Here is a 17,223-nt window from a genome sequence, read left to right as displayed (position 1 = left end):
GAGAGAGAGAGAAGTGCACGTCAGAGGAAAATGGAAAAGGAAAGGAGCAGAGGGAGGAGGAGAGAATGGAAGAGAGGGAGAGAGAAAATATAATCGAGGAGTGAAATGGGCAAGGGAGAGAGAGAGAACATGACAAAGAGAAGAGAACTCTTACCTCCCACCACACACTGAGTGGTAAAGGAGATGTCATCCAGGGCGATGTCCGTCCACACGTCACCCCCCACTTCTGCCTGGAAGGTCACTCTGAAGGGGGTTGTGTTGGACAGGATCACACTTGCGTAGGACCACCGGTCGCCATGGTTACCACTGGCGGCCCACATTAACAGGCGAGTTCCGCTTGAGCCGACAGTGTAGACCTGAGTGACACGCCAGTGAGATTGCAGCACTATAAATGTCACTTAGCTGTGGCTTAACAAGGGACACACACACTTACTGTAACAACCACAGAGTGTGGAGGACAGGGATCCATGACTACAGTTAACTTATTTATTTTTTGTAAATATTTACAGTACCAGTCAAAGGTTTGGAAACACCTACTCATTGAAAGGTTTTTCTTTATTTTTACTATTTTCACATTGTAGAATAATAGTGAAGACATCAAAACTATGAAATAACACATATGAAATAATGTAGTAAACAAAAAAGTGTTAAACAAATCAAAATATATTTTAGGTTTTAGATTCTTCAAAGTAGCCACCCTTTGCCTTGATGACAGCTTTGCACACTCCTGGCCTTCTCTCAACCAGCTTCACCTGGAACGCTTTTCCAACAGTCTTGAAGGAGTTCCTACATATGCTGAGCACTTGTTGGCTGCTTTTCCTTTACTCAGCAGTCCAATCTCAAATGGGTTGAGGTCGGATGATTGTGGAGGCCAGGTCATCTGATGCAACACTCAATCACTCTACTTCTTGGTCAAATAGCCCTTACACAGCCTGGAGGTGTGTTAGGTCATTGTCCTGTTGAAAAACAAATCATAGTCCCACTAAGTGCAAACCAGATGGCACGTCGCTGCAGAATGCTGTTGTAGCCATGCTGGTTAAGTGTGCCTTGAATTCTAAATAAATCACAGACAGTGTCAACAGCAAAGCACCCCCACACCTCCTCCATGCTTCACGGTGGGAACTACACATTCGGAAATCATCCATTCACCTACTCTGTGTCTCACAAAGACACAGTGGTTGGAACCAAAAATCTCAAATTTGGACTAATCAGACAAAAGGACAGTGCATGTCAGAGCAAAAACCAAGCTATGAGGTCAAAGGAATTGTCTGTAGAGCTCCAAGATAGGATTGTGTCGAGGCACAGATCTGGGGAAGGGTACCAAAACATGTCTGCAACATTGAAGGTCCCCAAGAACACAGTGGCCTCCATTTTTAAATGGAAGAAGTTTGGATCCACCAAGACTCTTCCTAGAGCTGGCCGCCCGGCCAAACTGAGCAATCGGGGGAGAAGGGCCTTGGTCAAGGAGGTGAACAAGAACCCGATGGTCACTCTGACAGAGGTCCAGTGTTCCTCTGTGGAGATGAAAGAACCTTCCAGAAGTACAACCATCTCTGCAGCACTTCACCAATCAGGCCTTTATGGTACAGCAGCCAGACAGAAGCCACTCTTTAGTAAAAGGCACATGACAGCCCACTTGGAGTTTGCCAAAAGGCACCTAAAGGACTCTAAGATCATGAGAAACAAGATTCTCTGGTCTGATGAAACCAAGATTGAACTCTTTGGCCTGAATGCCAAGCATTACGTGTGGAGGAAACCTGGCACCATCCCTACAGTGAAGCATGGTGGTGGCAGCATCATTCTGTGGGGATGTTTTTCAGCGGCAGGGACTGGGAGACTAGTCAGGATCGAGGAAAAAATGAACCGAGCAAAGTACAGAGAGATCCTTGATGAAAACATGCTTCTGAGTGCTCAGGACCTCAGACTGAAGCGAAAGTTCACCTTCCAACAGGACAGCGACCCTAAGCACACTGCCAAGACAACGCAAGAGTGGCTTCAGGACAAGTCTCTGAATGTTTGGTGAGTGGTCAAGCCAGAGCCCGGACTTGAACCCGATCGAACATCTCTGGAGAGACCTGAAAATAGGTGTGCAGCAACTCTCCCCATCCAACCTGACAGGGCTTGAGAGAATCTGCAGAGAAGAATGGGAGAAACTCCCCAAATACAGGTGTGCCAAGCTTGTAGCATCATACCCAAGAAGACTCGAGGCTCTAATCGCTGCCAAAGGCGCTTCAACAAAGTTTTGAGTAAAGGGTCTGAATGCGTGAATGTGAATTTGATTTCTATAAACCTGTTTTTGCTTTGTAATTATGGGGCATTGTGGTGTAGATAGATGAGGGAAAAAACTGTCAATTTTAGAATAAGGCTGCAAGGTAACAAAATGTGCAAAAAGGCAAAGGGTCTGAATACTTTCTGAATGCACTGTATTTGCCATATATTTCAACTGCGCTGTGATGTTTCAAAAGTTCTGAACCATTTTCATAGTTTCTACAGATTGTAAATTAAAGATAAACATATTTGCTCAGGGCGTTATTATATTATTGATCGATTGACTATGACTTTTTAAATAACCCAGGAGTGCTATTTGCAAAGTTAGCTCCAGGTAAATGTTGCAATTCTTCAAGCTACATATGGACTGTACCAAAACAAATGATCTAATAATGGCGTCTCTTTGCAGCAAAATCTGCAGAGCTTTGTATCCCCTATCAGTCCATCTGTCCGTCCGTCTATCTATCTATGTATAGATAACAGTCCATTGGTTGCAAGAATACGTTTTGAAACCTGCATCGTTTTGTGTATCAGTTTATAAACCATGTGCCATTGAATCGGTACATTGAAAATCTCTTCCCAACTATTTTGAAATCTATATGGCACAGCTGTCAATTTTTTGATCCTTAAATTCATCTGGTATACTTTTTTTTTATTCATCACAATTTTCTTTAACCAATTTTGGTCTTTAATTCAGGGCCGACTGACAAGTTCCTTACTTTCTCCCCCTTCCACTTTCCATTTTTTTCGTTAAAATGAGTTGGTTGTAATTTTGAGTAGAGCAGACATTTCCATATATTTTTGTTAGCTGCATGTGTGACATCACACCACCAGTCCTATTTATTATATAATTTAGAAAAAATAATACAATTTTTAAACATTTTTTCCAAATACATATATTTTTTTAAATCAATTAGTATATTTGAGTTTAACCATAATATTTGATGTAATATTTGTTCTATGGATTAAACTGATATTGCAACAAACTTCAGTTTTATCCAGTGGAAAAGACAGAACAAATATTACAACAAAAGTATTTATTAGGGCATGACTTAAAGGGGAAATTGATTACTACTTAATGTTAGATGGTTCTTCAGCCTGAAAGGAGTCTTTAGGCAAGGAGAATTGGTAGTCCATGGTTCGGTTTTCCTAAAACAGCTAGCTACAGAACAAAGGAAGTTATGGGGGAACCATCTATGTGAAATACTGAACCACCTTTAAGCTTTCCTCCTACCTTTAACGTCCCCATCCTGTCTGATCCATGCATGTAGAACCAGAATCGTAGGTGACATAGGCCAATACTGGCTGGGAATGGGTTCCGCGTCGTAACCTTGGCGATGTCACCTTCTCTCTCTGTGGCAGAGTGCACATACAGAAACTTCCCTTCTCCACCTGTGAATCATGGAGAGAAATATGCAACCGCATACGTCTCTAGTCATTTCTCCAAGTAGTGAGTCAAATCGAATGTGTTGGAGACTAGCTATGCTTACAGGTTCAAACATAGACCCAGAATATTTCCTGATAAAGTCATATGACAACTCTCTGCCCTAAATGTGAACAGTATCGGACCACCCAAAACAACTGGAAGTCAAAGGACATTTTGTGAAGACAGTGTTACTGTCTAAAAAGCCTGTTTCCTGCAGACATGCTGTGCTGAGAGGATTCTTCTGATCTGCTTCTATTTAGTCTCTTAGATTGAGACTGAGAGGCCACTGAGGCGACGCCAGAACTAAGTAGGAGTTTTCCACATGAGCTAGAGGGGATTTGGGGTCGTCTCAATGCGTGGTGAGTCCCACACCACAATATTCCCACCCAAAATTCTGTATTTCCCTGGAGAATCTTCTAGAATCTTCAAAGTTCTTTATTCCTCATTTCTGTCTCTTTCATTCTAGGAAAGAGCTGTGTGCTGGTTTTTATTGTCTTCTAAACTTTTAATCAGCTTTTAAATGCAACGGTAAATCAGCTAATGCATGACAGGGGGTGCATGTCCTCTCCACCCCTACCATTCTGATGGTGGAACTAAGAGATTTCCACCACATTTCTGTGATGTTCTGTATTCTCTCTTTTCTATATTGACTATCTAAGCAGTGTGTGTGTGTGTGTGTGTGTGTGCATGCGCGCGCACGCGTGTGTGGCCTGACTGTCTGTATGTGATACGGCGGGCTAGGCCCATTGATCTGCCTTCCCCAGTGAGATCATAAGGTCAGCCTGTGCCACAGAGCCTGGTGTCCACATTCATCTCCACGATCTATGAGTTGGGTGGCCAGTCACTACGAGCTACGTCCCAAATGGCAACCTACAATCGTTGTTATAGTGGACACATTCATCCAGAAGGTATAGCATTTTGTGTCCATACACTAGTCCCTATATAGTGCACTACCTTGGACTACCTTGGACCAGAGCCCTAAGGGAATATTCTCTACATTCTGGATGAATGTGTTCCACTATAACAACGATTGTCCTTGTAAAGTTCATGGGTCGACTTGTTGTGATGTAATGCATCATTGGATGGTGTAAAGGCCAGCTTTGTACTTGGTGTGTGTCCAGGCTAACACTAGCCTGGGCAACCGTGGTTTTTTTAATGGTACACAATCCAAACAGCTGTAAATACCCCTTTAGATTCCTAATAAACGGAAGAATGCCTGAATTTCCTGTGCGGAAATCCTCTCATTGCCACAGGAACATTGTCAATCTGCTCCAATGCTTTGGGAGCGTCTTAAAACCAGCCACAGAAGATTGCATTCTGTGTGGTATACAGAACTAATAAGTAATGGACTCCCTGAACTCAGGCACACAGGCAGAATGATACTCCATGGATATGTCCCAAATAGCACCCTGTTCCCTTTTGCAGTGCACTACTTGGACCAGGGAAAATAGGGTCCTGGTCAAAAGTAGATAACTGTATATGGAATAGGGTGGGATGCATTTGGGACGGATTCGACTACTGTAGTGGTATAGAACCCAGAGTTTTCCCTGGACATGTGATCTGTTAGTTACAACCTATTTGTCCTTTTCAGGTCATTTGTTCCGGAACAACTCAAGTTATATGCTATTCTACCTGTTCAGACCATGTGCAAATGCTGGGTTGGGGACAATGCTGGGTTGGGGACATTAGTTGGGTTGTTTTCTTTAAAAATAGAAAGGTTGGGTTGTTCAACCTAACGTGGGTTGTACCAACTTAACGTGATGATCAAGAATGACATTTACTCTCACGGGTAGTAAAAAATAACTGTCTGAAAGCCACGCCCCTAATAAGCCATGCCTCCTGTAAATAACATTGCATTAAAAAGAACCAGCTGCTGGGTCAGCCCAGCATGAAAGTGATATATCTCAAGTGATGGTTAAATTAACCCATGTTTTGGTAATCCCAACTACCCAACATGTTGGGTTATTCACGCAACCCAACTGGCTGGGTCAAAATAACCCAGCGTGTGTTCTGTCCAATATTTACCCAGCGCTGGGTTACCAAATTTTAACCCAGCTTTTTTCAGAGCGTGGTCAGTAAAATCTCAATGTCCAAGGAGGGCAGTACTGACCAGGGCTGTGGTCAAAGGGGGGTCCAGTTCCTGGGGTGTCTCTCCTCTGACCAATCCTCCAGTCAAGGTCATCATCAGGGTCCTGAGTCAGCTGGCAGGTCTCCTCCCACATATCCTTTGGCATGTCAAAGTTACAGGCACCTGGTAGGCCTACAATGTAGCCTGGGAGCGAGAGAGAGATTGGGTAGAGGGAGGAAGAGCAAGAGAGTGAGAAAGATAGAGAGGGCAAAGAAATAGCAAAGTTGCAGATGACTCCTTAATAGCTCTCTATTGTATAGTTCAGTACTCCCTAGTTCTGGTCCAGGGCGTTCCCTGCGGCTTGCTGACTCTGAGCCATCAGCAAGCCGCACGTAACTCCCTGGACCAGAGCTAGCTCTACTCACCACAGTCTACCTCATCCGACTCGTCTGCACAGTCGGCCTTGCTGTCACACACCAGGTGGGACTCGATGCAGTCACCGCTCTGGCACACAAAGTCTGTGACCGCCGGACATGACGCTGGCACCATTGCACCTGGACCACACACAGACACACAAACACGCTTGCACATGTTCAAAACATACACGGATGTCTTTCACCATAACAAGACAGCCTTTGCTGTTTCCTCTGTTAGAGGCTGTTTCTGCTGTGAGCCAACTACCAAGCTGAACGAACCCCCCCTCCCCCCCTCCCCCCATAGTGGATCAAAAGACAATGTTCCTGAATAAGAATCAGAGAGTGTGTGCTGAGATGAGGTGAAGCTCTGGATGACGTGTTCTCAAGGTGTGTGCAAGAGCATTTGAGCAGTCAGGAAGCCTAACAGAGGAAAGCACACACCTCAGTGTTCAGGACCGTTTACACAACAACAAACTAGGACCACAGTCAAAGCATCCTCCTGCAGTTCAGCCACTTGTTTGAGAAGAGGAAGTACAGAACACGAGAGAGACCGGGATCAGGTGGATCAGAGGTGTGTGTGTGTATGCCAAAGGTGCTAGTACAATGTTTTGACTCAGGGGTGTGAATATCTTTGTAAATTAGATATTTCCGTCATTTAGATTTCAATAAATTTGCAAAGATTTCAAAAAACAAAAAGTACTTTGTCATTACGGGGTATTGTGTGTTGATGGGTGCGATTTATTGTATTTTTTATTCATTTTGAACTGAAACACAACAAAATGTGGAATAAGTCAAGGGTATGAATACTTTCTGATAGCACTGTAAATTAGAGAGTGAAAAGAAGAAAGTGTATACAGAATAAAAATATTCAAAAACATAACTTCTGTTTGCATTAAGGCACGAAAGTAATACTCATGGTGGTGGCTAAATCATGTTATGGGTATGCTTGTCATCGGCAAGGACTAGGGAGTTTTTTAGGATAAAAATAAACAATAGAGCGAAGTACAGGCAAAATCCTAGAGGACAACCTGGTTTTGTTTGCTTTCCAATAGACACTGGGAGACAAATTCACCTTTCAGCAGGACAATAACCTAAAACACAAGTCCAAATATACACTGGAGTTGCTTACCAAGACGATGTTGAATGTTCCCGAGTGGCCTAGTTACAGTTTTAACTTAGATCGGCTTGAAAATCTATGGGAAGTATTGAAAATGATTGTCTAGCAATGGTCAACAACCAACTTGGCAGAGCTTAAAGAGTTTAAAAAAGAATAAATGGGCAATTATTGTACAATCCAGGTGTGCTTAAACTCTTAGAGATTTATCCCAACAGACTCACAGCTGTAATTGCTGCCAAAGGTGATTCTAACATGTTTTGACTTACGGGCTTGAATATATATCGAATCAATATTAGTGTGTTATTTTTCATCAATCTTTAAAAAATATATAATATGTTTTTCCACTTTGACGTTACAGAGTATTCTGTGTAGATAAAAAAATATATATATTTTTAAGCGCAATTTGTAACACAACAAAATGTGGAAAAAGTGTGAGTGAAAAGTGTGAGTGTGAATACTTTCTGAAGGCACCTCTTTATGAAGGCACCTCTTTCTGAAGGCACCTCTTTCTGAAGGCACCTCTTTCTGAAGGCACCTCTTTCTGAAGGCACCTCTTTCTGAAGGCACCTCCATTATACTACTACACTTATCTTTTTCCCATATCATTACTACTAAATAACAGATTTAATCTGAGAAAATGAAGCTGTTTTGATGTTGGTTTTGATGATGTGTCTGGTGGTGGGGGGTGTTACAGATTCAAGCAGGTGGCTTATATTCCTCACACAGCAGCTGGTGTGTTGAGTGTGTCAAACTGTCAAATTCCTCCATTGCCAAGATCATCCAACCACCTAACAGGTGTGGCGTGTAAAGAAGCTGATTAAACAGCCTGATCATTACACAGGTGCACCTTGTGTTTGGGACAATAAAAGGCCACTAAAATGTACAGTTTGGCAACACAACGCCACAGATGTCTCAAATTTTGAGGCAGCGTGCAATGACTGCAGGAATGTCCACCAGAGATGTTGCCAGAAAATTGCATGTTAATTTCTCTAACATAAGCCACCTCCAACGTCGTTTTAGAGAATTTGGCAGTACGTCCAACCGGCCTCACAACTGCAGACCATGTGTATGACATTGGGAGTCCAAGCGGTTTGGTGATGTTGTAAATTCCCGCCCATGGTGGAGGTGGGGTTATGGTATGGGTAGGCATAAGCTATGGACAACGAACACATATGCGTTTTGCATTTGGCAATTTGAATGCACCATGTCCATTTTTTATGTACACTAAATTACCAAAGGTATGTGGACACCTGTATGCAGGTGGGCTCCCGAGTGGTGCAGCGGTCTAAGACACTGCAGTACCTGGTTCAAATCCAGGCTGCATCACATCCGGCCGGGGTAGGCTGTCATTGTAAATATGAATTTGTTCTTAACTGACTTGCCTTGTTAAATAAAGGTTAAATAAATAAATAAAATAAAATAAAAAGGTTCCCACAAAAGGATGTGGACACCTGCTCATTGGGCATCTCATTCCAAAATCATGGGCATTCATTTGGAGTTGCTCCCTCCTTTGCTGCTATAACACCCTCCACTCCTCTGGGAAGGCTTTCTACTAGATGTTGGAACATTGCTGCGGGGACTTGCTTTCTTTCAGCCACAAGAGCATTAGTGAGATCAGGCGCTGATGTTGGGCGATTAGGCTCGCAGTCGACATTCCAATTCAACTCAAAGTTCTTCGATCGGATTGAGGTCAGGGCTCTGGGCAGGCCAGTCAAGTTCTTCCACACCGATCGCGACAAACCATTTCTGTATGGACCTCGCTTTGTGCATGGAGGCATTGTCATGCTGAAACAGGAAAGGGCCTTCCCCAAACTGTTGCCACAAAGTTGGAAGCACAGAATTGTCTAGAATGTCATTGTATGATGTATCGTTAAGATTTCCCTTCGCTGGAACTAAGGGGCCTAGCCGGAAACCATGTAAACAGCCCCAGACCATTATTTCTCCTCCACCACACTTTAGTGTTGGCACTACACATTTGAGCGTTCTCCTGGCATTCGTTAAACCCAGATTCGTCCGTCGGATTACCAGATGGTTAAGTGTGAATCATCACTCCAGAGAATGCGTTTCCACTGCTCCAGAGTCCAATTGTGGCAAGCTTTACACCACTCCAGCCAATGCTTGGCATTACGCCTGGTGATCTTAGGCTTGTGTGCAGCTGCTCGGGCCATGGAAACACATTTCATGAAGCTCCCTGACAAACAGTTCTTCTGATGACAGGCGATTTTTACGTGCTTCAGCACTCGGCAGTGCCGTTCTGTGAGCTTGTGTGGCCGAAACACTTTGCAGCTGGGCCGTTATTGCTCCGAGACGTTTCTAATTCACAATAACAGCACTTACAGTTGACCAGGGCAGCTCTATCAGGGCAGATATTTGACGAACTGACTTGTTGGGAAAGTGGCATCCTATGACGGTGCCACGTTGAAATGAGCTCTTCAGTAAGGCCATTGTACTGCCAATGTTCGTCTGTGGAGATTGCATGGCTGTGTGCTTGATTTTATACACCTGTCAGCAATGGGTGTGGCTGAAATAGCCGAATCTCCTAATTTGAAGGGGTGTCCACATACTTCTGTATATATAGTGTATCTACCTAGATAGTTATTTCTTGATTTCTTGTTTAGATGTTTTATTTTTATTTGAGGATTTGTATTGTATTTGCAAGACATTCTACTGCACTGTTGGAGCTAGTAACATAAGCATTTTGCTACACCTGCCATAACACCTGCAAATACTGTATGTGTACGCTTTCCAATACATCTTGATTTGATTTGAAGAGCGATGCACATTTAGATGCTGCTGGACTACTTGAATGTCCTTTATCCACATGATTAAAAGTGAATCTAGCCTCAGGTGCTAGTCTGGCCTTTTGTTGCTTTTCTCTACAGATTCCAATGGGTTCAACTCCAATTTCAAGGCATAGAAGCTGACATGACTTAAAACTAATTCCATTTATTTTCATGCCAGGGAATTATATATTTATTTCCATATTGTCAGAGGATCCCGGGGGCTTCGGAGGAACTAGCCAATGAACTTCTGTTCACTTCTAATGAACTTGTACATTTTAATCCCTGATTCGAGGGAGAATGGTTTTTAGAGTCATGTTCTGTGTCCGGAACATCTTCAAAGACAAGACTAGAGTGAGCCGTTCCAAGAGAAAGTTACATTGTGCATTGCAGAACTGTGTCAGTACCAAGAGTATCTCTAGGAGTAACTCCTAGTACAAGGAGTAACAAATCCAATCCTGATAGGAGATTCCCGAGAAAGACAGTACACACCTGACGTGTGTATTGACATATAAGACAGAGATGTATAAAGATGTGATAGAAGTCCTGATGAGACTGAGGCTGTGTCCTAATATGGACACCGTAGAACCTGTTGTACGGAAAACGTTCACGTTGTGGATGCATGGCTCACTTACTGGGGTCACAGTCTTTGAACAGGAGGTCATCCAGCGCAGCCCCTCCGCTCACGTCTCTGGAGCGTATCCCCTCGAAGACCACTTCAAAGTTCCTCAACTTCCGCAGGGGAACCTCTGCCCGGTTCCACTCCTCCCCCTGGTTCCCGGTCTTGTTCCACACCTCCGTCACCCCATTGTTCTCAGTCTGTGGAGAGGTCAGGCGCAGAGAGGTCAAACACAATGTTCCATAGCACACTTTGGTACGCTGTCCATATTGAGAACTCCTGCTGAGGCTGTCATAATATGGACGCTGTACATTGATTATTCTACCGCAAGGCTCTCCGACCCTCGACCTGGAGTGTTACCGTCCTGAAGGTTTTCGCTCCAACCCGAATCTCACACACCTGATTCGAATAATTAGCTGGTTGATAAGATGAATCAGGTTAGTTACAACTGGGGTTGAAACAAAAACCTACAGGAGGGTAGTTCACCAGGAGCAGGGTTTGAGAGCCCGGTTCTATAACCTATATAGTGTATATAAATGACCCACTCGGAGTCATTCAAAAGTGACTATATGAAAATGTACAGCACTGCTGATTATTCTGTAATGTAATCATACAGAGCCCAGATCATTCAATCACATACAGTATGGAGGAGTACAGAATATGAGGTTGCATTGAATTGAGGCCGAGTAATGGAACGTTTTCCGCCGCTGAGTAGCACGGAGGTCATTTAAGAAGAGTCATTATAGTCACATTAGCATAACATCACAGTAATGAATGCTCTTGCCCTTAGACCTCCTATTAAATCTGTAACGGGCCGGTTCTCTCCCAGGCCGAGTCTCAAATCGCACCCTATTCCATAGGGCTCTGGTCAAAAGTAGTCTGCCATTTAAGGAATAGGGTGCCATTTGGGACTCAACCCAGTCATCTTTAATGTATTAGACTCATGCCACATATGGAACAGATTAAAATCCAGGCCAATAGCATTAGTTGGTAAATCCTTTGTGTCTTTTCCCATGGTACTGCAGAGGCACTGAATGATATCTAATAAAGCTGAAATTATGAATGCGACTTAGAGCGGGGTACTGCATATCACGACAGACTAGATTCTCAGGTTTTGAACATAATGCTGTGGAGTTGCAGTTGGACACTTCCCCAGTCAAATCAGGCAAAATGTCATTAAACATGCTAATGTTAGTTTAGGGACAAGAGTTTTTCCTGACTGTGTGTGTGTGTTTAAACCAGACCCTAGCGTATAATAGGTGTTCAGGAAAATCTCTGGGCCCTAGTTATTCTGTCTTAATTAACTATGTTAGATTACATGTATAGATACATTAGTATTTGTTTCTTATATTTGCTCCACCCACACAGTAATAAAGAACATCCCATTCAGTTGTCCAATCAGGCATAATTTAGCTTTTGGATTTATTTCTTCATCCCTCTGCGGTTAAGGGGGGTAATTTGGGATTCAGTGGTCACTTCACTTAAAAAAAAAATCTCTATATATATACTAACCCTATATCACCCCTTTAATGCAGTAGGAAAGTTGGTCTCAGTGGTGTAGTGGGGGCTATACGCAGGAATAAGCCACATACACACTTAGTTTTTCAGTGGGTATTGTGTATACTCACTTCTTAATCCTCACTCATGCATATCAAAGTAGTGTAGCGGATGTATACAGTACGCTGCATCAATTATGTAGTACAATAGAGAACTCATGCACAAAGTAGCCAACACATCGCAAAGCACATAGCCTAGTTTTAGGGTCAAGTAGCAGGAGAGGGCCGTTCTCAACTGGTTGTGCAACCTGGTCTTACAGTGTTCAGTATTATTCTGTACGTAAATCCGAGGCACTCCATTTAGGTTGATATTTTCCGTTTGGTATGGTTACATAAAACAAATGGTTACTTAAGGCAAAAACGAAAGGAGGGTGGTTGTTCGAGGTAGATGGGTGGGGGCGTATAATGTGAACGTCTAGCAACCAAAAGGTTGCGAGTTTGAATCTCATCACGGCCAACTTTAGCATTTTACCTAATGAGCAACTTTTCAATTACTTACTACGTTTTAGCTACTTTGCAACTACTTAGTATGTTAGCAAACCCTTCCCCTAACCCTAACCATTTATACTAACTCTTCACCTAACCCTAACCTGAATCCTTCTAGCCAACCCTTCCCCTAACCCTAACCTTAACCCTTTAACCTTACTCCTTAACTTTTAACCCTAACCTCTAGCCTAGCAAATGTTAGCAAGCCAGCTAACATTAGCCACCTAGCTAGAAGTCAAACTGAGCAATCAGTGTCAAACTGAGCAATTGCGGGAGAAGGGCCTTCGTCAGGGAGGTGACCAAGAACCCAATGGTCACTCTGACAATGCTCCATAGTCCCTCTGTGGAGATGGGAGAACCTTTCAGAAGGACAACCATTTCTGCAGCACTCCACCAATCAGGCCTTTATGGTAGAGTGGCCAGACAGAAGCCACTCTTCAGTAAAAGGCACAGGATCGAGGGAAAGATGAACAGAGCAAAGTAATAGAGAGATGGAGAGACCTGAAAATAGCTGTGCAACGACGCTCCCGATCCAACCTGACAGAGCTTGAGAGGATCTGCAGAGAATAATGGGCGAAACTCCCCAAATACAGGTTTGCCAAGCTTGAAGCGTCATACCCAAGAAGAATCAAGGCTGTAATCGCTGCCAAAAGTTGCTTCATCAAAGTACTGAGTAAAGGATCTGAATACTTATGCAAATGTGTTCGTTTTTATTATTTTTATTATAAATTAGCAAAACAAATTAAACCTGTTTTTTCTTTCTCATTATGGGATATTGTGTGTAGATTAAAACAATTAGGTTAGGTTGTAGCATGGAGCATCTTAAAGAACGACATCGGTAGCCAGTAGAGTAGGTGTAGGAAAGAGATTTCAGCTTATGAAATCAACCAGTTAATGCTAACTAAGGCAACAATGGGTATTTGGTATTTTGGTATTTTGTTAGGGTCCCCATTAACTGTTGCAAAAGCAGCAGCTACTCTTCCTGGGGTCCACCTTAAACAACAAACATAATACAGAATGACATAATACAGAACATCATCAGACAAGAACAGAAATAAAAATAAAATAAAATGAAAGGCACACATAGCCTACATATCAATGCATACACACAAACTATCTAGGTCAAATAGGGGAGAGGCATTGTACCGCGAGGTGTTACTTTATCTGTTAAAAAAAAACAGGTTTGCTGTTTATGAGATGGAGGGAAGTTCCATGCAATTAGTGCTCTATATAATACTGTACGCTTTCTTGAAATTGTTCTGGATTTGGGGACTGTGAAATGACCCTTGGTGGCATGTCTGGTGGGATAAGTGTGTGTGTGTGTCAGAGCTGTATGTAAGTTGACTATGCAAATGAGTTGGGATTTTCAACACATTGATGTTTCTTATAAAAAGAAGAAGTGATGCAGTCAGTCTCTCCTCAACTGTTAGCCAAGAGAGACTGGCATGCATAGTATTTATATCAGCCCTCAGCAAAATGTGCCGCTCTGCTCTGGGTATGCAAACCAGTTATTGAAAAAGTTTGGTCCGATGTCTTGGTTGAATCTTTGCATTGCACAATACAGTCATCATGCACTGTTTGAAAAAAAAAAAAACTTCCCAATTTAATGTTATCTGCAGAGTAGGCCTACAACGGCCAATTGATATCATGATGATTTGTATCAATCCAGAGGGCTTTTTTTTTTGCAAACTCTGCCATCACAAGTGCACTGTAAGCCAGAAGTCGGCAAAAGGCGGCCTGAGGGCCACAACCGGACAGTGATTGATATTATTTTGGCACCCCAATTTTTTTTAACAATATTTGATTTCATATTTTACAAAAGTATATGGACACCCCTTCAAATTAGTGGATTCGGCTATTTCAGCCACACCCGTTGCTGATAGGTGTATCAAATCAAGCACACAGCCATGCAATCTCCATAGACAAACACTGGCAGTAGAATGGCCTTACTGAAAGAACTCAGTGACTTTCAACATGGCACCGACATAGGATGCCACTTTTCCAACAAGTCAGTTCGTCAAATTTCTGCCTTGCTAGAGCTGCCCCGGTCAACTATAAGTGATGTTATTGTGAAGTGGAAACGTCTAGAAGCAACAACGGCTCAGCCACGAAGTGGTACGCCACACAAGCTCACAGAATGGGACCACCGAGTGCTGAACCACGTAGTGCGTATAAATCGTCTGTCCTCGTTTGCAACACAAACTACCTTTGGAAGCAACGTCAGCACAATAACTGTTCGTTCGGGAGCTTCATGAAATGGGTTTCCATGGCCGAGCAGCCGCATACAAGCCTAAGATCACCAGCGTCCGCTGGGGTGGTGTAAAGCTCGCCGACATTGGAACGCAGAGGCTATACAGTAACATGTTATACATGACGTCAGAGCTCAGGTTTCCGCTTCACATCGCTGTATGGGTTTTGACTGACAGCCTTAGAAACTTGAGCACCGCGTGTCACAAGAAGATGCCCCCATCCCTTCTGCTAATTGGGCAACTTTTGCACATTTGTTGCGGTCAGAGTGAGGGAAATGTTGTAAATTGAGAGGAGTCAAGGTGTTCTGAAAGATTTGACGTTGGATAATTATAATAAATACCACTTTGATGTCCTACAAGCAAACCACACATCCAAATGTGCACTTCACTTTTCCATTTTTGAAAACTTATCCCACTGGGCACACACTGGTTGAATTAACATTTTTTCCAAGTTATTTCAATGAAATTAAGCAGAAACAACGTGGAATAGATGTTGAATTGACAGTGGGATGTAATTTACTATGATTGCTATGTTTAATGTACAGATACAAGGATGACATACGTTATACCCTGGGTTGTCCTGAACAGAATGAGTCTATGTTGTTGGTATTGTGAAGAAAATTTGCCACGGAACATACACTCATGACTCCATTCTAGTGCATCAAAATTACAATCTGTTTGTTGGATAAGCCTGATCAAATCCAATTGTATTTGTCACATGCGCCGAATACAACAGGTGGCATCCCTCACTCTGACCTCACAGTGAAATGCTTACTTACAAACCCTTAACCAACAATGCAATTTTAAGAAAATAAAAATATATAAAGTAACAAATCATTAAAGAGCATCAGTACCGGTACAGAGTCAATGTGCGGGGGCACCAGTTAATCGAGGTAATTGAGGTAATATATACATGTGGATAGAGTTATTAAAGTGAATTATGCATGGATAATAAGAGAGAGTAGCAGCAGCGTAAAGGGGGGAGGTGGCAATTCATGTAGTCTGGGTAGCCATTTGATTAGATGTTCAGGAGTCTTATGGCTTGGGGGTAGAAGCTGTTTAGAAGCCTCTTAGACCTAGACTTGGTGCACCAGTACTGCTTGCCGTGCAGGAGCAGAGAGAAGTCTATGACTAGGGTGGCTGGAGTCTCGGACAATTTTATAGCCTTTCCTCTGACACCGCCTGGTATAGAGGTCCTGGATGGCAGGAAGCTTGGCCCCGGTGATGTACTGGGCCATACACACTACCCTCTGTAGTACCTTGGGGTCGGAGGCCGAGCAGTTGCTATACCAGACGGTGATGCAACCATGCTCTCGATGGTGCAGTTGTAGAACCTTTGAGGATCTGAGGACCCATGCCAAATCTTCTCAGTCTCCTGAGGGGGAATAGGTTTTGTCATGCCATCTTCAAGACTGTCTTGGTGTAATTGGACCATGTTAGTTTGTTGGTGATGCGGACACCAAGGAACTAGAAGCTCTCAACCTGCTCCACTACAGCCCCGTCGATGAGAATGGGGGCGTGCTCAGTCCTCCTTTTCCTGTAGTCCACAATCATCTCCATTGTCTTGATCATATTGAGGGAGAGGTTGTTATTCCACCACACAGCCAGGTATCTGACCTCCTCCCTATAGGCTTTCTCGTCATTGTCGGTGATCAGGCCTACCACTGTTTTGTCATTGGCAAATTTCTTGATGCCCTTCCAGACTCTCTCTGCCTATCCAAGGACATCAGAGGACAAAAATCAGTGAACCACCTAACTGAGGAACTCAATTTAACCTTGCGCAATACCCTAGATGCAGTTGCACCCCTAAAAACAAAAAACATTTGTCATAAGAAACTAGCTCCCTGGTATACAGAAAATACCCAAGCTCTGAAGCAAGCTTCCAGAAAATTGGAACGGAAATGGCGCCACACCAAACTAGAAGTCTTCCGACTAGCTTGGAAGGACAGTACCGTGCAGTATCGAAGAGCCCTCACTGCTGCTCGATCATCCTATTTTTCCAACTTAATTGAGGAAAATAAGAACCATCCGAAATTTCCTTTTGATACTGTTGCAAAGCTAACTAAAAAGCAGCATTCCCCAAGTGAGGATGGCTTTCACTTCAGCAGTAATAAATTCATTAACTTCTTTGAGGAAAAGATCATGATCATTAGAAAGCAAATTACGGACTCCTCTTTAAATCTGCGTATTCCTCCAAAGCTCAGTTGTCCTGAGTCTGCACAACTCTGCCAGGACCTA

At 43.1% G+C, this 17,223-nt stretch overlaps 1 protein-coding gene across 3 annotated transcripts in view; it reads right to left on the bottom strand.

The window, feature by feature from the left end:
* The window catches only part of malrd1 (MAM and LDL receptor class A domain containing 1), a 132,443-nt gene that overhangs the window by 12,317 nt on the left and 102,903 nt on the right, over positions 1 to 17,223 (bottom strand). For all 3 annotated transcript variants that reach the window (XM_029661494.2, XM_029661495.2, XM_029661496.2), the window contains exons 22-26: positions 10,711 to 10,894; positions 6,188 to 6,316; positions 5,805 to 5,966; positions 3,503 to 3,660; positions 155 to 356 (exon numbers count right to left, since the gene is read on the bottom strand). In XM_029661494.2, coding sequence (XP_029517354.1) covers positions 155 to 356; positions 3,503 to 3,660; positions 5,805 to 5,966; positions 6,188 to 6,316; positions 10,711 to 10,894 — 835 coding nt within the window. The remainder of the gene's footprint in view (positions 1 to 154; positions 357 to 3,502; positions 3,661 to 5,804; positions 5,967 to 6,187; positions 6,317 to 10,710; positions 10,895 to 17,223) is intronic.

The sequence above is a fragment of the Oncorhynchus nerka genome, linkage group LG6, assembly GCF_034236695.1.
Source record: "Oncorhynchus nerka isolate Pitt River linkage group LG6, Oner_Uvic_2.0, whole genome shotgun sequence".
Taxonomy (NCBI): domain Eukaryota; kingdom Metazoa; phylum Chordata; class Actinopteri; order Salmoniformes; family Salmonidae; genus Oncorhynchus; species Oncorhynchus nerka.
This window is presented reverse-complemented; position numbering and strand designations above follow the sequence as displayed.